This window comes from Mustelus asterias, chromosome 19 (genome assembly GCF_964213995.1).
Source record: "Mustelus asterias chromosome 19, sMusAst1.hap1.1, whole genome shotgun sequence".
Taxonomy (NCBI): Eukaryota; Metazoa; Chordata; class Chondrichthyes; order Carcharhiniformes; family Triakidae; genus Mustelus; species Mustelus asterias.
The window spans coordinates 12102997-12125350 of NC_135819.1; the positions used below are offsets into that span (position 1 = coordinate 12102997).

Below are 22354 nucleotides of genomic sequence, written 5' to 3' on the forward strand. Positions count from 1 at the left end.
AACTATCGGGACGCACGTCCAACAATTGGTGTACAAGGTTACACAAGGTCTACAGGTTTAGTGAAAGCTCACTGACCTAACCATGTGACTGATCTGCTTTATCCAAGTCGTAATCCTTCGCAGTTCTCTCTCCGGCTCTCCAGTCGAAGAAGAGATGGCAAACAAAGGGCAAAAGGTGGTCCTGATCACTGGATGCTCCTCTGGCATCGGTTTAAAGCTTGCTGCACATCTTGCCAACGACGCCCAGAAGCAATTTTACGGTAAGTGTCTTGTTAACTGGATGCTAGCTCAACGGAAAATGATCAGTTTTGCAGGGGTATGGGTGAGAATCTTCTCGAAGGTTTGGGAAGAGCAACAAATGCTGGCCTTTGCTCACACCCCAGTGTACCCGAACAGGCGCCGGAGTGTGGCGACTAGGAAATTTTCACTAACTTCATTGCAGTGTTAATGCAAGCCTACTTGCGACACAAATAAATAAACATTAGCTTTCGGTGCATTGGCCGTGCTAAATTCTCCCTCAGTGTTCCCGAACAGGCGCCGGAGTGTGGCGACTAGGGGATTTTCACAGTAACTTCATTGCAGCGTTAACATAAGCCTACTTGTGACAATAATAAATAAACTTTAACTTTAGGTGCACTGGCCCTGCTAAATTCTCCCTCAATGAACCCGAATACGTGCCGGAGTGTGACGACTAGGGGATTTTCACAGTAATCTCATTGCAGCGTTAATGTAAGCCTACTTGTGACACTAATAAATAAACTTTAAACTTACATAATAGTTAAATTTTTGGGAAATCAATGTGGAAAAAAGATATGAACAGATCTGTTAGAAGTGGCACACTGCTGCCTCACAGCTCCAACGACCCGGATTCGATTCCGGCCTCGGGTCACTGTCTGTGTGGAGTTTGCACGTTCTCCCCGTGTCTGCGTGGGTTTCCTCCGGGTGCTCTAGTTTCCTCCCACAGTCCAAAGATGTGCGGGTTAGGTGGATGGGCTATGCTAAATTGCCGCTTAGTGTCAGGGGGATTAGCAGGGTAAATATGTGTGGTTACGGGGATAGGGCCTGGGTGGGATTATGGTCGGTGCTGATCCGATGGGCTGAATGGCCTCATTCTGCACAGTAGGGATTCTATGATTCTATGATCCTAATTGTACAGAAATTTTATCATATTACTTTGTAATGCATTAAATGAAGATTGCTATTTGCCGAGAAAAGATATAAGAATTACATCTCTATTTTTTTATAGAATCATAGAATCCCTACAGTGCAGAAGGAGGCCATTCGGCCCATGGAGTCCACACCAACAACAATCCCACCCAGGCCCTATACTCGTAACCCCCACATATTTACCCTGCTAGTCCCTCTAACCTATGCATCCCAGGACAATAAAGGGCAATTTAACATGGCCAATGTACATAACCTGCACATCTTTGGACTGTGGGAGGAAATCTGGAGCACCCGGAGGAATCCCACGCAGACACGGGAAGAACGTGCAAACTCCACACAGACAGTGACCCAACCTGGGAATCGAACCCAGGTCCCTGGTGCTGTGAGGCAGCAGTGCTAACCACCGTGCCAACCCTTCGAACAGATCTTTTTGTAACTTTTTTCCACATTGATGTTCCAAAAGAATTAATTATTACATAATTTTAAAGTTTATTTATTAGTGTCACAAGTAGGCTTACATTAACACTGCAATGAAATTACTGTAAAAATCTCCGAGTCGCCACACTCCAGTGCCTGTTTGGGTACACTGAGGGAGAATTTAGCATGGCCAAGGCACCCTAACCAGCACGTCTTTCGGACTGTGGTCAGCACTGCTGCCTCACAGCGCCAGGAACCCGGATTCGATTCCCAGCTTGGGTAACTCTCTGTGTGGAGTTTGCACATTCTCCTCGTGTCTGCGTGGGTTTCCTCCGGGTGCTCTGGTTTCCTCCCACAGTCCAAACATGTGCGGGTTGATTGGCCATGCTAAATTGCTCCTTAGTGTCAGGGGGTTTAGTAGGGTAAATGGGGTGACAAGGATAGGATTGTGGTCGGTGTAGACCCGATGGGTCGAATGGCCTCCTTCTACACTGTAGGAATTCTATGAAACCGGAGGAAACCCTCACAGACACGGGGAGAACATGCAGACTCTGCACAGATGGTGACCAAAGCCAGGAATCGAACACGGGTACCTGGTGCTGTGAGGCAGAACTGCAAACCACTGTTCCACCCTGCCACTTGTTCTGGTTGTATCACAGCTTGGTATGGCTCCTGCTCTGCCCAACACCGCAAAAAACTACAAAGCGTCGTGAATGAAGCCCAATCCATCACACAAACCAGCCTCCCATCCACTGACTCTGTCTACACTTCCCGCAGCCTCGGCAAAGCAGCCAGCATAATTAAAGACCCCATTCACCCCAGACATTCTCTCTTCCACCTTCTTCCGTCGGGAAAAAGATACAAAAGTCTGAGGTCACGTACCAACCGACTCAAGAACAACTTCTTCCCTGCTGCCATCAGACTTTTGAATGGATAAGAGCAAATTACTGCGGATGCTGGAATCTGAAACCAAAAGAGAAAATGCTGGAAAATCTCAGCAGGTCTGGCAGCATCTGTAAGGAGAGAAAAGAGATCATGTTTCGAGTCCAGATGACCCTTTGTCAAAGCTTCTGAATGGACCTACCTCGCACTAAGTTGATCTTTCTCTACACCCGAGCTATGACTGTAACACTACATTCTGCACTCTCTCCTTTCCTTCTCTATGAATGGTATGCTTTGTCTGTATCCTAATACAGGTGACAATAATAAATCAAATCAAAAACGTTACCAGATTAACAATCCAAAGGCCCGGACGAATGATCGAGACACAAATTCAAATCCCATCACAGCATCTGAGGGACTCGAATATAATCAGTTAAATAAAAACTAGGGTCAGTAATCATAATCATAAAACTACCAGATTGTTTTAAAGCCCATCTGGTTCATTCTTGAGATTTTAGGAAAGGAAAGTTAGCACTTTTACCAGGTTAGGCTGATATAGAATCATAGAATGTAATAATAGAACTATGAAGTTGTTTTTTGAGATTTTAAGAAAATGCAAGAGGTGGAAGTTTTACGTCTAACCACAAAGGTGTATACAAACAGGTCTGTCAGTGTATGAAAAGAGAAAACATGTTAAGTGCAGAAAAGATTTACGAGGATGCTACCGGGACTTGATGGTTTGAGTTATAAGGAGAGGCTGGATAGACTGGGACTTCTTCCCCTGGCACATAGGAGACTTAGGGGGACCTTATAGAGGTCTATAAAATAATGAGGGGCATAGAACCATAGAACCATAGAAAATTACAGCTCAGAAACAGGCCTTTTGGCCCTTCTTGTCTGTGCCGAAATAGATCAGCTAGATAGTCAATATCTTTTCCCAAAGGTAGAGAGGGTCTAGAACTTGAGGGTAAACGTTTAGGGTGAGAGGGGAGAGATACAAAAGGGTCCAGAGGGGCAATTTTTTCACACATAGGGTGGTGAGGGTCTGCAACGAGCTGTCAGAGGTAGTAGTAGAGGCGGGTACGATTTTGTCTTTTAAGAAGCGTTTAGACAGTTACATGGGTAAGATGGGTATTGAGGGATATGGGCCAAATGCGGACAATTGGGACTAGCTTAGTGGTTAAAAAAGGGGCGGCAAGGACAAGTTGGGCCAAAGGGCCTGTTTCCATGCTGTAAACCTCTATGACTCTACTGTGCAGAAGGAAGACATTTGGCCCATCGAGTCTGCATCAACCACAATCCCACCCAGGCTCTATCCCCATAACTCTAGCCAGTCCCCCTGACACTAAGGGGCAATTTAGCACGGCCAATCCAACCTAACCTGCACATCTTTGGACTGTGTGAGGAAACCGGAGCACCCGGAGGAAACCCACGCAGACACGGGGAGAATGTGCAAACTCCACACGGACAGTGACCCAAGCGGGGACTCTAGACTTTGGACTCACAGCAATGTGATTGACCCTTAATTGCCCTCTGAGATGGCCTTGCGTGCCTACCAGCTGAGTTCAAGAAGGCAAGTCATCACCACCTTCTCAAGCGCAATTTGAGTTGGTCAATAAAGATATTTTCCGATGTGGGGCAAACACCCAAAAACAAACTACATTTCTCCAAACATCACAGGTAAATCAGGGCCGGAATTGTACCATCCCGCCCACCACGGGAATTGTAGCGGGCGGGACAGAGATCACACGAAGATCCGTTGACGTCGGGTGGGGTTTTCCAGCTTTGGGGGCGAGTGGGGCTGGAAAATCCTCCCCCTCTTCTGAAAGGCAGCACCTCTGACAATGCAGCACTCCCTCTGCCTTGATTATGTGCTCAAGTCTCTGGAGAGGGACCTGAACTGACAACCTTCTGACCTCAGAGGTGAGAGTGCTATACCATTGAGAAAGGGCTGACACTTATCAACATGGAGATTAAAGGGGTCAGGCACATTTCAAGATAGAACAATCCTTCCATCCACCACAGGGGGTTTGAGTATCTGTTGGTTGTATCTGCTGGCTGGATAGCAAGTCCTTATTGTTTTTATCGGGTTTCTTATGGTTCAGGTCAGAAACTCCAAAGTGTTTTATGAAGCCCGCCTGAAGTTTGAATTTGGTTAGGATAAGCCTGAGATGTTTCACCTCAGGTATGATTCAAATGACCCACTAGGGAGCATTTATCACACAAAATTTATTTATGAATATAGTTGGCATGTACAATAAGAAAATTGGCAAGAACCTTTATCAATCCCAAACAAGAAATAAACAACCATGATAATGTATTTGATTTTGATTTGATTTATTATTGTCACATGTATTAGCATACAGTGAAAAGTATTGTTTCTTGCCGGCTATACAGACAAAACATGCCGTCCATAGAGAAGGAAATGAAAGAGTGCTGAATGTAGTGTTACAGTCATAGCTAGGATGTGGAGAAAGATCAACATAATGCGAGGTCGGTCCATTCAAAAGTCTGATGGCAGCAGGGAAGAAGCTGTTCTTGAGTCGGTTGGTACGTGACCTCAGACTTTTGTATCTTTTTCCCGACGGAAGAAGGTGGAAGAGAGAATGTCCGGGGTGCGTGGGGTCCTTAATTATGCTGGCTGCTTTGCCGAGGCAGCGGGAAGTGTAGACAGAGTCAATGGATGGGAGGCTGGTTTGCGTGATGGATTGGGCTACACTCACGACCTCTTGTAGTTTCTTACGGTCTTGGGCAGGACCCAAGGATACAAAGATATCTACAATATTCCAATCAAGCCAATCCCATAAATAAAAGACCCTTTTCACAGATTTAACACAGCATAGACTAATGCTCACGTGATACTGGACTTCGGACCTTTGGATGAAGTCTGCAGCTCTCTGGATTCACTCCAAACAGTTTGAGGACAAGGCAGCTTCCCAAAGTCCAGGGCGGCATGGTAGCACAGTGGTTAGCACTGCTGCTTCACAGCTCCAGGGACCTGGGTTCGATTCCCGGCTTAGGTTACTGTCTGTGTGGAGTTTGCACATTCTCCCCGTGTCTGCGTGGGTTTCCTCCGGGTGCTCCAGTTTCCTCCCACATTCCAAAGATGTGCGGGTTAGGTTGATTAGCCATGCTTAAGTTGCCCCTTAGTGTCCTGAGATGTGTAGGTTAGAGGGATTAGTGGGTGGGATATGGGGGTAGGGCCTGGGTGGGATTGTGGTCGGTGCAGACTCGATGGGCCGAATGGCCTCTTTCTGTACTGTAGGGTTTCTATGATTTCTTCTATGATTTCAAAGCACCAGAGAGACTCTGGCCCAGCCCCCAACAACAACACATTTTCACCCTTCAGGAAAACAAGAGAATTTCCAAAGAAAAAAAGCAGGGAGAGAGGGAAAACACTTCTTTTTAGCTTGATGTCCCTTCTAAAAAGCAAAAACCCAAAACCTGCAGCTCTAAACTGAAACTGAAAATGAATCCCTGTCACCTGACCTGCCCGCAGATTTTTTTCTCCACCCTACAATGTCATCGCCCGAACGCTGTCAGCATGAATTGATAAAAAAAACTCATAAAGGTACATTAACATCGCAGATTACAGCTGATTAAAATGCAGCATTTTGCATTTTTCGTCTTGTGGCGCAGTGGGGTTAGCCTCTCTGCCTCTGAGCCAGAAGCTCTGGGTTCGAGTCCCACCTCAGGACTTGGCGGCCAAGGAACGAGCGTGCATAACGCGGCCAAACATCCTTCCAAACACGCCAATGGCTGGAGGTAAGAGTGGGAGGGATTTCTGGACAGCCACACTTGACCAGGGGGAGGTGATGGCATTGTGGTATTATCGCTAGACAATGAATCTAGAATCTTGACGAATGGGGACCCGGGTTCGAATCACACCACAGCAGATGGTAGAATTTGAATCCAATAAAAAAATATCTGGAATTAAGAATCTATTGATTCTTAATTCTTAAATGAAACCATTGTCAGAAAAGCCCATTTTGTTCACTAATGTCCTTCAGGGAAAGAAGTTTAGGGAAAGTACCAATCGACTCAAGAACAGCTTCTTCCCTGCTGCCATCAGACGTTTGAATGGACCTACCTTGCACCAAGTTGATCTTTCTCTACACCTTAGCTATGACTGTAACACTACATTCTGCACTCTCTCCTTTCCTTCTCCATGAACGGTATGCTTTGTCTGTATAGCGCGCAAGAAACAATACTTTTCACTGTATGTTAATACATGTGACAATAATAAATCAAATCAAATCAAAATCTGCCACCCTTACCCGGTCTGGTCTACATGTGACTCCAGAACCACAGCAATGTGGTTGACTCTCAACTGCCCTCGGGCAACTAGAGATGGGCAATAAATGCTGGCCCAGCCAGCGACCCCCATGTCCCAGGAATGAATTTTTAAAAACTTGAATCATACTTGGTGTGAAACACCTTATGCTCACCCTAATGTCAAAATCAAATGTAAAACTTAGGGTCTATGCTAATTGCATAGAACACCTTGGTGTTTCTGGCCTGGATCTAAACCCATTGCCTACTTATCCCAGTGGTATTTTACTAGCACCAAGGTACCAGTCCAGTAGCCCAACAGACGTGAGCCAATTGAGACCCTTAAATGGCCTAATTAGAATAGAATCATAGAATCCTACAGTGCAGAAGGAGGCCATTGGGCCCATTGAGTCTGCACCGACCACAATCCCACCCAGGCCCCATTCCTGTAACCCCACATACTCTGCTAATCCCTGTGACACTAAGGGTCAATTTAGCACGGCCAATCCAGCTAACCCGCACATCTTTGGACTGTGGGAGGAAACCGGAGCACCCGGAGGAAACCCACGCAGGCACGAAGAGAATGTGCAAACTCCACACAGACAGTGACCCGAGGCCGGAATTGAACCGGGGTCCCTGGTGCTGTGGGGCTGCAGTGCTAACCACTGTGCCACCGTGCTGCCCAAATGAATGGCTCTCCTCATGCTGCTGCTATGTGTGACCAGCATTGGATGGGTCCACACCGCATGGTGATTCCACCAAGACATGTGGGCTTGGAGGCAGAATGCTGAGCCTGCAGAAAGGGTCCTCCAGGCTTCATTAGCTCCATCTCTGCCCATCGTCCACAGTAGGCTGACCGACCCCAGAGAGGCCGTTCCCCTTACCTTGAGCTCCATCCTCCAGCTATGTACATGGCCAAGAACCATATCAAGTCCCAGCAGTGGCCAACGCTCCTTTTGGCACTATTGGGACTGAAACACCACTGCCAGTATGATTGGTTGGCAGCGCTGGGAGGCAGAGGGCACAATTTTCCAGCTGCACTCGCCCCCAAGGTCAGAAACTCCTACCCGAGGTCAAGGGACATTTGCGTGGCCCATGTCCCGTCGGCTACGATTCCCGTGGCAGGCGGGACAGGAAAATTCCCCCCAGAGAGGCAAATTTTACCGTCCTGCCCGTCACGGGAATCAGGGCGGGCGGGACATGGACCATGCAAAGGTCCATTGACTTCAGGCGAGATTTTCCAACCTTGGAGACGAGGACAACCGGAAAATCTCACCCTGAGTCTCCAAGAAGAGTTTGAACTATGTGAGTTGGCCATGATAGGTCCTGTAGAAATACAAATCTTTATGTTTGTAGAATCAATGAATCCTTACAGTGCAGAAGGAGGCCATGTGGCCCACCGAATCTGCACCGGCCACAATCCCACCCAGGCCCTATTCCCGTAACCCAAATATTTACTCACTAATCCCTCTAAACTACGCATCCGAAGACACTGAGGGGCAATTTTAGCATGGCCAATGCGCCTAACCTGCACATCTTTGAACTGTGGGAGGAAACCAGAGCACCGGAGGAAACCCACGCAGACATGGGGAGAATGTGCATGACAGAGGAAGTGCAGGTCGGGAAATGCAAGTAAATGGTCACAATATCTGATACACATGTTTAAAGGATGTTCTTTTCAACACAGTTATTGCTACCATGAGAAACCTAAGCAGGAAAGGACAGCTGGAAGAGGCTGCCGGAGACGCTCTTAACAAGACGTTACACATCAGCCAACTTGATGTCTGCAGTGACGAATCAGTGACAGAATGCCTCAATGGTATCCAAGACAGAAGAATTGACATACTGGGTAAGGAAATGAAGCATGACTTATCTGGAATTAAGAATCTACTGATGACCATGAAACCATTGTCGATTGTCGTAAAAACTCATCTGGTTCACTAATGTCCTTTAGGGAAGGAAATCTGCCATCCTTACCCGGTCTGGCCTACATGTGATTCCAGAGCCACAGCAATGTGGTTGACTCTCAACTAACCCCAGGCAACTCGGGATGGGCAATAAATGCTGACCCAGCCAGCGACGTCTATGTCCCATGAATGAATAAATAAAAACTTTGCCCGCCACTGTACTCCTCGAACACCACTCACCTTGTTGTCTCCTAGGCTGCTCCTTCTCTCGCTCAATCACCTAGCAACAGAAAATAAACAAAGAAATCAGACTGGCCGTTCAGAGCCCAACCTGTCTGAGTATTGGTTACCGATATCAGAAACTAAGGGCACGAATTTTAGCGACCTGCCCGCGGAATCGTAGCGGGCGAGAGGCAGACCATGGAATGGTCTGTTGACCTCGGGCGGGGCTTTCCAGTTTCGCGGCGAGCACGGCTGGAAAATCCCACCCATTGTCCGGAATTTTAACGGCTCGCAGAACGGAATTCTCCGTTGGCCTCAGGCGGGATTGTACGAGCCTCGCCTGAGTGAGGTCATAAAATCCCGGCCAATGTCTCCGGGAGGGCGGCTTCAGTTGTCTCTTTTTAATTTGCGACTGTTGTTCTTTCTCGAATCTTTGCTCCTTCAACTGGCTTACGTCTGCATCTTAGATAAACACTTTTCTTTGGGGGGGGGCTTCTAAAAGAAACCGCCATTGTGTCACGTGGCTGCCAGAGATTCAACGGAACGCCTGGAGGCCACTTGTGGAACCCTGGGTTCTGCAGAATCCTATTTTGGAATACCTACTGTAAACTGAACACCCTGAACCATTGTGCTCAGGTTCTCCTCATTCCCATTTTCTTCCACATCAGCTTGCTTTTTAATGTCCAAGTTTCTGTCCAGACTTCCATCAGGAAACAAGCCGCCTTCTTCAGATTCAGGGTCATTTCTAAGTTCATATAGCGACTATTCTTTTCTGCTTTTCCAGGAGACAGAAGTTTCATTCTGCCTCCTATTGTGCAAGCAAGCAACTTTTCTACTGTAAAGACCTCTTTAGATCATGCTTTCAGTTTAGACGTTTATTTATTAGTGCTTAAGAATGATCTTTGGAATGAAGAGCTTGTCCTATAAGGAACAGTTGAGGACTCTGGGTCTGTACTCAAAGAACAAAAGAACAAAGAACAATACAGCACAGGAACAGGCCCTTCGGCCCTCCAAGCCCGCGCCGCTCCCTGGTCCAAACTGGACCATTCTTTTGTATCCCTCCATTCCCACTCCGTTCATGTGGCTATCTAAATAAGTCTTAAACGTTCCCAGTGTGTCCGCCTCCACCACCTTGCCCGGCAGCGCATTCCAGGCCCCCACCACCCTCTGTTGGAGTTTAGAAGGATGAGGGGAGATCTTATTGAAACTTACAGGATACTGGGAGGCCTGGATAGAGTGGACATGGAGAGGATGTTTCCACTAGTTGGAAAAACTAGAACCAGAGGGCACAACCTCAGGTTAAAGAGACGATCCTTTAAAACAGAGATGAGGAGGAATTTCCTCAGCCAGAGAGTGGTGAATTTGTGGAACATTTTGCCGCAGAAGGCTGTGGAGGCCGGGTCACTGAGTGTCTTTAAGACAGAGATAGATAGGTTCTTGATTAATAAGGGGATCAGGGGTTATGGGGAAAAGGCAGGAGAATGGGGATGAGAAAAATATCAGCCATGATTGAATGGTGGAGCAGACTCGATGGGCTGAGTGGCCTAATTCTGCTCCTATGTCTTCTTGTCCTATGGTCTTATGGTTTATTGTGTGCAGTTTTGGTGTTCTTATCTGAGGCAGGATGTGGAGATGCCAGCGTTGGACTGGAGTGGGCACAGTAGGAATTCTCACAACACCAGGTTAAAGACCAACAGGTTTATTTGGAATCACGAGCTTTCAGAGCGCTGCTCCTTCATCAGGTGAGTGGACATTCTGAGGAAGGGTGTCCTTGCTATAGAGGGAGTACAGCAAAGGTTTACCAGGCTGATTCCTGGGATGGCAGGTCTGTCATATGAGGAGATACTAAGTCGTTAGGAACATATTCACTGGAGTTCAGAAGAGTGAGAGGGGATCTCATAGAAACTTATAAAATTCTAACAGGATTAGACAGGGTAGATTCAGAAAGAATGTTCCCAATGGTGGGGGAGTCCAGAACTAGGGGTCATAGTTTGAGGATAAGAGGTAAACCTTTTAGAACTGAGGTGAGAAGAATCTTTTTCACCCAGAGGGTGGCGAATGTGTGGAATTCAATTCAAGAAGAAATTAGATATAGCTCTTGGGGCTAAAGGTATCAAAGGATATGGGGGGATCAAAAGGAATGGCGGAGCAGGCTCGAAGGGCCGAATGGCCTACTCCTGCTTTTAGTTTCTATATCACAAGTAGGCTTACTTTAACACTGCAATGAACTTACTGTAAAAATCCTTTAGTCGCCACACTCCAGCGCCTGTTCGGGTAACACTGAGGGAGAGTTTAGCACAGCCAATGCACCCTAACCAGCTCATCTTTCGGACTGTGGGAGGAAACCAGAACACCTGGAGGAAACTCATGCAGACACGGGGAGAATGTGCAGACTCCACATGGACAGTGACCCAACCCGGGTCCCTGCGTTGAAGTGAGGCGACTAGGGGGTTTCCACTGTAACTTCATTGCAGTGTTAATGTTAACCTATTTGCGACACTAATAAACAAACTTTAAAACTGAAAGCATAAGCTAAAGAGGTCTTTACATCGGAAAAATTGCTTGCTTGCACAATAGGAGGCAGAATTAAACCTCCGTCTCCTGGGAAAGCAAGAAAGGATCATTGCTTTAAACTCCAGCTGCCAACTCCCTCAGGATGTCCCCTTATTTGTCACCTTGCATTTCAATTGCAGAACTAGTCTTGATATGATTCAGGATTCAATTATCTGGAAAGGCACATGAACAGACGGGGAATAGAGGGATACAGGCGGTTGGTCTAGATAGGACAATGTGATCGGTGCAGGCTTGGAGGGCCGAAGGGCCTGTTCCTGTGCTGTACTGTTCTGTTCTTGTTCACTCCAGAACCTCAGTACAACAATCTTGAATGACGGTCTCCATACGGAGCGGAGGGATGCTTGCACTATTGGAAATGTCGCTTTTGGGGGCGAGACTTTAACTCGAGGACTTGGCTGTTCTCACAAGTAGATGTTCAGGCTGTCATTTACGATTATTACAGAAGAATATTGTCTGTTTTATCCATTTGCCCAGTGAACAATGCCGGTGTTGGAAAGATTGGGCCAATCGAAAGTCTCAGCATCGAGGAAATGAAGAGTATATTTGACACAAACTTCTTTGGAGCAGTTCGGATGGTGAAAGCTGTTCTGCCGGATATGAAGAGAAGAAAGAGTGGACACATTGTCATGATGAGCAGTGTGATGGGGCTTCACGGTACCAGAACCTCTTCAATTCAATCGATAAATAATCTCTCAATAAGTATACTGAATGTTCTGAAGCAGATAGGGAATATATGCACCGTCTTTAGTTTCAGATTCAAAAGAGTCATAGAGGTTTACAGCATGGAAACAGGCCCTTCGGCCCAACTTGTCCATGCCGCCCCTTTTTTCATAAACCTCTAAGCTCGTCCCAATTGCCCACATTTGGCCCATATCCCTCTATACCCATCCTACCCATGTAACTGTCTAAATGCTTTTTAAAAGACAAAATTTTACCCACCTCTACTACTATCTCTGGCAGCTTATTCCAGACACTCACCACCCTCTGTGTGAAAAAATTGCCCCTCTGGACCCTTTTGTATCTCTCCCCTCTCACCTTAAACCTATGCCTTCTAGTTTTAGACTCTCCTACCTTTGGGAAAAGATGTTGACTATTGAGCTAATCTGTGCCCCCTCATTACTTCATAGACCTCTATAAAACCACCCCTCAGCCTTCTACGCTCCAGAGAAAAAAGTCCCTATGCACCATAGAAAGCATTCTTTCTGGTCGTATCACAGCTTGGTATGGCTCCTGCTCTGCCCAAGACCGCAAGGAACTACAAAAGGTCATGAACAAAGCCCAGTCCATCACGCAAACCAACCTCCCATCCATTGACTCTGTCTACACTTCCCGCTGCCTCAGCAAAGCAGCCAGCATAATTAAGGACCCCACGCACCCCGGGCATTCTCTCTTCCACCTTCTTCCGTCGGGAAAAAGATACAAAAGTCTGAGGTCACGTACCAATCGACTCAAGAACAGCTTCTTCCCTGCTGCCATCAGACTTTTGAATGCACCTACCTTGCATTAAGTTGATCTTTCTCTACACCCTAGCTATGACTGTAACTACATTCTGCACCCTCTCCTTTCCTTCTCTATGAACGGTATGCTTTGTCTGTATAGCGCGTAGGAGACAATACTTTACATTGTATGTTAATACATGTGACAATAATAAATCAAACCAAAATCAAGTCAAATCAAAGTGGTTGAAGCAATTGGTACAGGTGGTTTTGACAGGAAATTAGACAAACATGAGTGAGGCGGGAATAGAGGGTTACACTGATAGAATTTGGCCAAGGAAGGATGGGAGGAGGCTCAAATGGAGCATAAACACTGGGTTGGGTGCCATGTATCCAATGTGGTCCCATCTAATCAAAGTAATTGCTCCAAATAGTTTTCCAAACTCGCTGAAATACCAACTCCCTTTCACCACAAAAACTAATTGACTGGAATTTTCCCGTCCTGCCCGCCAGGGGAATGGTAGCTGGGGGGCGGGGGGCGGGCAGACGGGACGGATCACGCGCTGGTCCCTTGACCTTGGGCGGGATTTTCCGAATTTAAGGTGAGCGTGGCCGAAAAGTCCCACCCATTATGTTCAGTCACCGGCGGGGCGGCGGGGCGGCACAGTGGTTAGCATTGCTGCCTCACAGCCCCAGGGACCTGGGTTCAATTCCCAGCTCAGGTCACTGTCTGTACAGAGTTTGTACGTTCTCCCCGTGGCTGCATGGGTTTCCTCCGGTTTCCTCCCACATTCCGAAAGACGTGCTGGTTAGGGTGCATTGACCCAAACAGGCTCCGACTAGGGGAATTTCACAGTAACTTCATTGCAGTGTTAATGTAAGCCTTACTTGTGATACTAATAAATAAACTTTAACTTTTAAAAATGTCAACAAGGGATAAAGAGCACTGTAAAGTTTAATCACGGATGTCAGAAAATACATGAAGCCAAAGCTTCCAAAAGCAAATATTTAAACACTATTTTTCCTTTTGTACAGGAGTCATTTTTAACGATGTCTACGCTGCCTCGAAGTTTGCCATGGAAGGATTTTGTGAAAGTCTTGCAGTCCAACTTCTGAAGTTCAATATATAGTGAGTAAATAAACTTATTTGGATGCACCACCAAACAAGGACAATTGCAGGCATGTTCTGGTTCACACCAAGCGAGAGGGATCAGGGTGAGGATGAGTCTGTGCACTCCTTTCTTCAAAAGAAATTACACAGATGAATCTCTGCACACACAGCGGGCAGGGTTTTCCAGCCACGTTCGCCCGGGAACCGGAAAATCCCGCCCGAGGTCAACGGACCATTCCATAGTCCACCCCTCGCCCGCTCCGATTCCCGTGGCGCCAGGACGGGAAAGGTCCCCCCCCCCCCCCCCCCCACCAGCAAATACATGAATAGGGTGGGAATAGAGGGATTATGGTCCCTGGAAAGAAAGGGGGTGTTAGTTCAGATGGACAGCGTGGTTGGTGCAGGCTTGGAGGGCCAAAGAGGCTTTTGTGGGTGGCACGGTGGCACAGTGGTTAGCACTGCTGCCTCACACAGCGCAAGGGACCCAGGTTCAATTCCTGGCTTGGGTCGCTGTCTGTGTGGAGTTTGCACATTCTCCCCGTGTCTGCGGGGGTTTCCCTCGGGTGCTCCGGTTTCCTCCGACATTCTGAAAGATGTGCTGGTTAGGGTGCATTGACCCGAACAGGCACCGGAGTGTAGCGACTAGGGAAATTTCATAGTAATTTCATTGCACTGTTAATATAAGCCTTACTTGTGACTAATAAATAAACTTTAAAAACTTTGCTCCTGTTCTTGTATTTAACTTCCCAAATCTGAGCCACATGGTGCACAGAGAAAAGCACAACTGAGTTTGTACCACCTCTTGCCATTTTTTCCATTCATTAGTGGGACATGGGTGACACTGGCTACCCAGTATTTATTGCCCATTAACCACATTGCTGTGGCTCTGGAGTCACATGTAGGCCAGACCGGGTAAGGACGGCAGATTTCCTTCCCTAAAGGGCATGAGTGAACCAGATGGGTTTTTACAACAATCGACAATGGTTTCATGGTCATCAGTAGATTCTTAATTCCAAATTTTTATTTTATTGAATTCAAATTCCACCAGCTGCTGTGCCGGGATTCGAACCCAGGTCCACCAGAACATTAGCTGAGTTTCCTGGGTTAATAGTCTGGCGATAATACCTCTAGGCCATCGCCTCCCCTTGGCTGGATACAAGAGCATTAACAGTATCCTGTGAGCAGGGTGGACCCATCCCTTTCAGCTCCGGTCATCAAGCCAGATATAAGAGATGAAAGGGAATTTATTTAGTTCCTTAGCAAATGCAAATCCCCGAAGCCAAGCGATAGCGCATTCATTTGTTGAGTTTATGGTGATTAATCTGCACAAGGGTTTGAACTGAGAACCCAGCGTTGTAGGCTGGATGTGCAGGAGCTCAGATTTGTCCAGAACTTGCTCAGCAAGAACTGAAATCTGCCATTCAACAGATGAGATTTAAAAATTTATTTATTAGTGTCACAAGTATGAGCTTACATTAACACTGCAATGAAGTTAGTGTGAAAATCCCCTAGTCGCCACACTCTGGCGCCTGTTCGGGTAACACTGAGGGAGAATTTAGCATGGTCAATGCGCATGTCTTTCGGACTGTGGGAGGAAACCAGAGCACCCGGAGGGGACCCACGCAGACAACATGCAGACTCTGCACAGATAGGGACCCAAGCCAGGAATCGAACCCAGGTCCCTAGCACTCTGAGGCAGCAGTACTAACCACTGTGCCAAGCCCACGTTCGTCACACGGAAGTTGTTAGAGACTTCCCATGTTTCCCATTCTGTGTTCCAAAGCATCTGGTAGTTCGTATAGAACAAAGAACAAAGAAAATTACAGCACAGGGACAGGCCCTTCGGCCCTCCAAGCCTGCACCGACCGTGCTGCCCGACTGAACTAAAACCCTCTAATCTTGCCAGACAGGTACTCTGTTGTGGAGAATGACAGGGCAAGTGCTGAGATCCAGCGTGATGCTACAACAGCCACTGCACTGACAGGGGTTACCCAGCACCACACAGTGATGGTGAACAACTCCAAGAGTGGATCTCCCGAAACAACCTCATCCTGATAAACGACCCCACCCCATGTAAATCCAGCAACTTTGGTTAGTAGGCTGTTTCTGGCTTTGTCCATTGCTGCTGTTTCTTTTTAGATGTTCCAGGGAGGACAGAGCCATATCAGGGGCGGGATTTTACAGTTCGTCCCCAAACCGTAAAGTCCCACCCAAGGTCAATGGACCTTCCCATGGTCCGCCCCTCGCCTGCTCCGATTCCTGTGGCAGGCAGGATGGTAAATCTTCAGCCCAAGAGTCAGTCCCAAGCATGCTGGGTTGGGATCAGGCTTTAATTTCTGGCCATCATGTAGATTTGCAATTCATATTGGCACTGGCATTGAGGAGATGGAATACACTGGATGTGGGTTTACAGGGTGATGGCAGGTAGTATACTGGCACTGGAGGGGGTGCAGAGGAGATTCACTAGGTTGATTCCGGAGTTGAGTGGGTTGGCTTATGAGGAGAGACTGAGTAGACTGGGACTACTCATTGGAATTCAGAAGAATGAGGGGAGATCTTATAGATCTTATAAGATTATGAAGGGAATAGATAAGATAGAAGCAGGAAGGTTGTTTCCACTGGCAGATGAAACTAGAACTAGGGGGCATGGCCTCAAAATAAGGGGGAGCAGATTTAGGACCAAGTTGATGAGGAACTTCTTCACACAAAGGGTTGTGAATCTGTGGAATTCCCTGCCCACTGAAGCAGTTGAGGCTACCTCATTGAATGTTTTTAAGGCAAGGATAGATAAATTTTTGAAAGTAAAGGAATTAAGTGTTATGGTGAGCGGGCGGGTAAGTGGAGCTGAGTCCACGAAAAGATCAGCCATGATCTTATTGAATGGCGGAGCAGGCTCGAGGGGCCAGATGGTCTACTCCTGCTCCTAGTTCTTATGTTCTTATGTTCTTTATGTTCTAGAACTCCTGATATAAAGGCCCTCATTTTAAATTAAGAATATTAACTTCCCCAGAGTCATGGCTAAACACTAATCTATTGTCCCAAAAAGAGACTTTAAAAGCACAGTAACAGAAAAGTACCACAGTACCATACAAATAGAAGTTACAAAAGTCAGTCCAATTCAGAAGAATAAGTCAATGAACTTTAGAATAAACTATTTCCTAATCAAGTTCATGAAGTGGATTCTATTCTTTGGATAGATTTGATTTGATTTGATTTGCTTTGATTTGATTTATTATTCTCATATGTATTGGGATACCATGAAAAGTATTGTTTCCTGCGCGCTATACAGATAAAGCATACCGTTCATAGAGTACATAGGGGAGAAGGAAAGGGGAGGGTGCAGAATATAGTATTGCAGTCTTTGATTTGATTTATCCTTCTCACATGTATTGGGATACCATGAAAAGTATTGTTTCTTGCACGCTATACAAGTTCACCAGGTTGATACCGGAGATGAGGGGTGTAGCTTATGAGGAGAGATTGAACAGATTGGGTCTGTACTCGTTGGAGTTTAGAAGGCTGAGGGGTGATCTTATAGAGACATATAAGATAATGAAGGGGCTGGATAGGGTAGAGGTGGAGAGATTCTTTCCACTTAGAAGGGAAACCAGAACTGGAGGGCACAGCCTCAAAATAAGTGGGGGCCGGTTCAGAACAGAGTTGAGGGGGACCTTCTTCTCTCAGAGGGCAGTGAATCTCTGGAATTCTCTGCCCATTGAAGTGGTGGAGGCTTCCTCGTTGAATATGTTTAAATCACGGGTAGATAGATTTCTGATCGATGAGGGAATTAAGGGACATGGGGAGCAGGTGGAACTGATTCGCTTCAGATCAGCCATGATTTTGTTGAATGGCGGGGCAGGCTCGAGGGGCTAGATGGCCTACTCCTGCTCCTATTTCTTATGATCTTATAAAGCATACCGTTCATAGAGTACATAGGGGAGAAGGAAAGGAGAGAGTGCAGAATGTAGTGTTACAGCCTTTGGTTTGATTTATTATTGTCACATTTATTGGGATACAGTGAAAAGTATTGTTTCTTTTGCGCTATACAGACAAAGCATACCATTCATAGAGTACACAGGGGAGAAGGAAAGGAGAGGGTGCAGAATGTAGTGTTACAGTCTTTGATTTGATTTATTATTGTCACATGTATTAGCGTACAGTGAAAAGTATTCTTTCTTGCACGCTATACAACAAAGCATACTGTTCATAGAGTACATAGGGGAGAAGGAAAGGAGAGGGTGCAGAATGTAGAGTCCCTCTATTATATATATCTATATATGAGGTGGAGATGCTGGCATTGGACTGGGGTGGGCACAGTGAGAAGTCTCACAACACCAGGTTAAAGTCCAACAGGTTTATTTGGTAGCATGAGATTTCGGAGCGTTGCTCCTTCATCAGGTGAGTGGAGTATATATATATATATAGATATATATGCGTGGGGATAGGAAAATGGGTGGGCCTGGACAAGGTGCTCTGTCAGAGAGATGGTTCAGCCCCAGTGGGCTGAATGGCCTTCTTCTGCACTGCAGGGGTCCTATGGATTATATTACATACCTCATTCAGCCCTGCATTTCCAAAACCCCCAACCCCCCCTTCTGACTCTCACATAGGGTATATCTTCCAACCCTGACACACGACCTCATTCCACCACTGCCTTAATCCTACTCTCTGGAACTGCTTAGAATCATAGAATCCTACAGTGCAGAAGAAGGCCACAACCCCACCCAGAGTCTATCCCCATGACCCCATGTATTTGCCCTCGCTAGTCCCCTGCTTCCCTAAACCCTCTAAACACAAAACCAATTTCAGAACATCCAAGTTTGATATTAACAGCAGATTTTGCTTTTCTCTAAGTATTTCAATGATAGAACCTGGTCCAGTTAACACAGAATTCGAAATGAAACTCATGGAAGAAGTGTCTCGCTCAGAATTTCCAGGAACTGACCCAGAAACAGTCCAATATTTTAAAGATACCTACGTACCTGCTTCTCACGACATTTTTATGACAATGGGACAGACTCCAGATACAGTTGCTAAGGTAATTAATTCAGCCAGAAATACCTGGACAACCATAAGCTCAAAATGTAATTGTGCAGAAGTTCCGAATCACAAAATTAGCAAATAATTGTTTCATGTATTCTTACAATATTCTTTTGTTGATTATGTCATTGCTGGCATTAACCAATTTGTATCAAATAATTCTCTAGTCACATCACAGTTAGAGGTCTAGTACATAAAGGTTTTAAGCATTCACTTGCAAATATTGATAACATACAAAGCTATGAATTAACGATTTGCCTAAATTTGCATGTTAGAATTTTATAAGTCTCTATGAGATCCCCCCTTCATTCGTCTGAACTCCAGCGAAAGCAATCCTAACCTTGTCAATCTCTCCTCATACATCAGTCCAGCCATCCCCGGAATCAACCTGGTAAACCTTCGCTGCACTCCCTCCAGAGCAAGAACATCCTTCCTCAGAGAAGGAGACTATGATAGGTCTGAGGATATGGGGTGGCGGGGATTGAACTGCCAGACATGGCTCTGTTCAGGTGGCAAATCTGGAGGCAATGGGAGCCTCCCCGGTTCTGCGGCCCTGTGGCACCCTGGCCCGCCACATGTCCAATGTCCTCCGGGTCCTTCACGAGCTCCTCCTCCTCAGCCCCCTCCTCAGGGGCCACCTTCCCCACCTCTGCCTCCTCCTCCTCCACCATGTTGCCCCACTGCCGTCTGGAATTGTGGGGCACACAGCAAGCAACCACAATCTTTGCGACCACGCCTGGGCTATACTGCAGAGCCCCACCAGACTGGTCCAGACATCCGAACTGTATCTTCAGAAGGCCTATGCACCACTCGATAACATTCCTGTGGCAGAGTGGACCTCATTGTAACTGCCCTCTGCCTCGGTCCGTGGCCTCCGCACAGGCGTCATTAGCCACGAACTCAGCAGGTAATCCTTGCCCCCACTAGCCAACTCCTAAGCCGAGGGTTCCCCTCGAAGAAGCCAGGTAACTCCCGGTTTGCCAGGATGTGGGCATCGTGCACGTTCCCAGGATAACTTGCTCAGTCGTGCATGATATTGAGCTGGTGGTCACACTCCAGCTGTATGCGTATGGGCGGCACAGTGGTTAGCACTGCTGTCTCACAGCACCAGGGACCTGGGTTTGGTTCCCGGCTTGGGTCACTGTCTGTGTGGAGTTTGAACGTTCTCCTTGTGTCTACGTGGGTTTCCTCCGGGTGCTCCAGTTTCCTCCCACAGTCCAAAGATATGTTAGTTATGTGGATTGGCCATGCTAAATTCTCCCTCAGTGTACCTGGAGTGTGGCGACTAGGGGATTTCCACAGTAGCTTCATTGCAGTGTTAATGTAAGCCTACTTGTGACAAATAAATAAACTTTAAACCTTTTAGGACTGAGGTGAGGAGAAATTTCTTCACCCAGAGGGTGGTGAATGTGTGGAATTCACTCCCACTGGAAGTAGTTGAGGCCAAAACGTTGTGTGATTTCAAGAAGAAATTAGATATAGCTCTTGGGGATCAAGGGATATGGGGGGAAGGGGGGAATCAGGATATTGAATTCGATGATCAGCCATGATAAAAATGAAAGGTGGAGCAGGCTCGAAGGGCCAAATGGCTTCCTCCTGCTTCTAGTTTCTATGTTTACCTCTTTTGACCAAGTTTTTGGTTATCCACCTTATGTGGCTCAGTGTCAAATTTTGCTTTGTAGCATTCCCATGTAGAGCCTTGGGAGATTTAATTATGTTGAAGGATGCATGTAAAAATAAGATGTTCTTATTAACTAATAAACAAGTCTTACTGGTTTGTGGTTTCAGCAACTTGTAGCGCATGCCAAGAATGATGGCTAACTTAAGGAAGTCCCTTACATGAAGAATCGTGCAAACCAGGGCGGCACGGTGGCACAGTGGTTAGCACTGCTGCCTCACAGCGCCAGGGACATGGGTTCGATTCCCGGCTTGGGTCACTGTCTGTGCGGAGTCTGCACATTGTCTGCGTGGGGGTTTCCTCCGGGTGCTCCGGTTTCCTCCCAAAAATGTGCGGGTTAGGTGGATTGGCCATGCTAAGTTGCTCCTTAGTGTTAGGGGGACTAGCGGGGTAAATAAGCGGTTAAGTGGTTATTGGATAGGCACATGGAGCACACCAGGATGATAGGGAGTGGGATAGCTTGATCTTGGTTTCAGATAAAGCTCGGCACAACATCGTGGGCCGAAGGGCCTGTTCTGTGCTGTACTGTTCTATGTAAATATGTGGGGTGTCTGGGGTTAGGGCCAGGGTGGGATTGTGGTCGGTGCAGGCTCGATGGGCCTCCTCCTGCACTGTAGGGATTCTATTCAATGATTGCTGGTGTAAATGATTGACCTTTAACCGATTGTAATTTTATTCTTCCAAGGAAACCATCAAAGTGATAAAAATGGAACAGCCAGTATTTCGCTACCAAACCAACATGCTCTATACACCGCTAACAACAATGAAGTATGCAGACGATACAGGGAGTCTGTCTATTCGAATGTTCTACAATCTACTCTTTAACCATGGAACTCTCTTTAAGATATGTTTGAATTGCATCAGGGTTATAACCTGCAACTGCTTCCGCTCCCGTTCAGTCTCACCCAACTGATCCTGAACATGAATAGTCTGTAGTCAACAAACTGTTACTTATGACCAATGTAGCCCTTTGCAAAGTGTTTAAGCCGCCGGATTTTGTTTCTGATTGGAATCTACGTAATAGATGTGCTAAAATATAGAGGGTAGCCAAGACCAAAGAACTACGTCCAAACTGTGAAAATGTCATAGGCCTAGATGCTTCAGTCATGGGGGGGGGGTGGGTGGGGGGGTGGGGGGGGGGGGGGGGGTGGGGGGGGGGGGGGGGGGTGGGGGGGGGGGGGGGGTGGGGGGGGGGGTGGGGGGGGGGTGGGGGGGGGGGGGTGGGGGGGGTGGGGGGGGGTGGGGGGGGGGGGTCGGACCGTGCGAAGGTCCACTGACCCAACCATCGCAGCCAGAAATTCCCACCCAACATCTCATTCGAATCACATAGAACACAGAACATTACAGCGCAGTACAGGCCCTTCGGCCCTCGATGTTGCGCCGACCAGTGAAACCAATCTAAAGCCCATCTAACCTACACTATTCCAATATCATCCATATGTTTATCCAATTACCATTTAAATGCCCTTAATGTTGACGAGTCCACTACTGCTGCAGGCAGGGCATTCCACGTCCTTACTACTCTCTGAGTGAAGAACCTACCTCTAACATCTGTCCTATATCTATCGCCCTTCAATTTAAAGCTATGTCCCCTCATGCTAGCCATCACCATCTGAAGAAAAAGGCTCTCACTGTCCACCCTATCTAA

General features: G+C 46.9%; 1 protein-coding gene across 1 annotated transcript; it reads left to right on the plus strand.

The window, feature by feature from the left end:
• Positions 1-59: 59 nt before the first annotated feature.
• LOC144507531 (retinol dehydrogenase 8-like) lies at positions 60-21810 on the plus strand. Its single transcript, XM_078234665.1, has 6 exons — positions 60-260; positions 8426-8587; positions 11916-12095; positions 13913-14006; positions 18843-19026; positions 21392-21810. Exons 1-6 carry the CDS (start codon positions 155-157, stop codon positions 21617-21619), a joined length of 954 nt encoding a protein of 317 aa, XP_078090791.1. The 5' UTR covers positions 60-154; the 3' UTR covers positions 21620-21810.
• Positions 21811-22354: the final 544 nt, after the last annotated feature.

Excerpts from the sequence above, each read along its gene's own strand:
- LOC144507531 (XM_078234665.1), top strand. The coding sequence starts at position 155 with ATGGCAAACAAAGGGCAAAAGGTGGTCCTGATCACTGGATGCTCCTCT. Across the intron at positions 12,096-13,912 it reads CAGTGTGATGGGGCTTCACG|GAGTCATTTTTAACGATGTC; the intron begins GTACCAGAACCT and ends CCTTTTGTACAG. Across the intron at positions 14,007-18,842 it reads CTTCTGAAGTTCAATATATA|TATTTCAATGATAGAACCTG; the intron begins GTGAGTAAATAA and ends CTTTTCTCTAAG.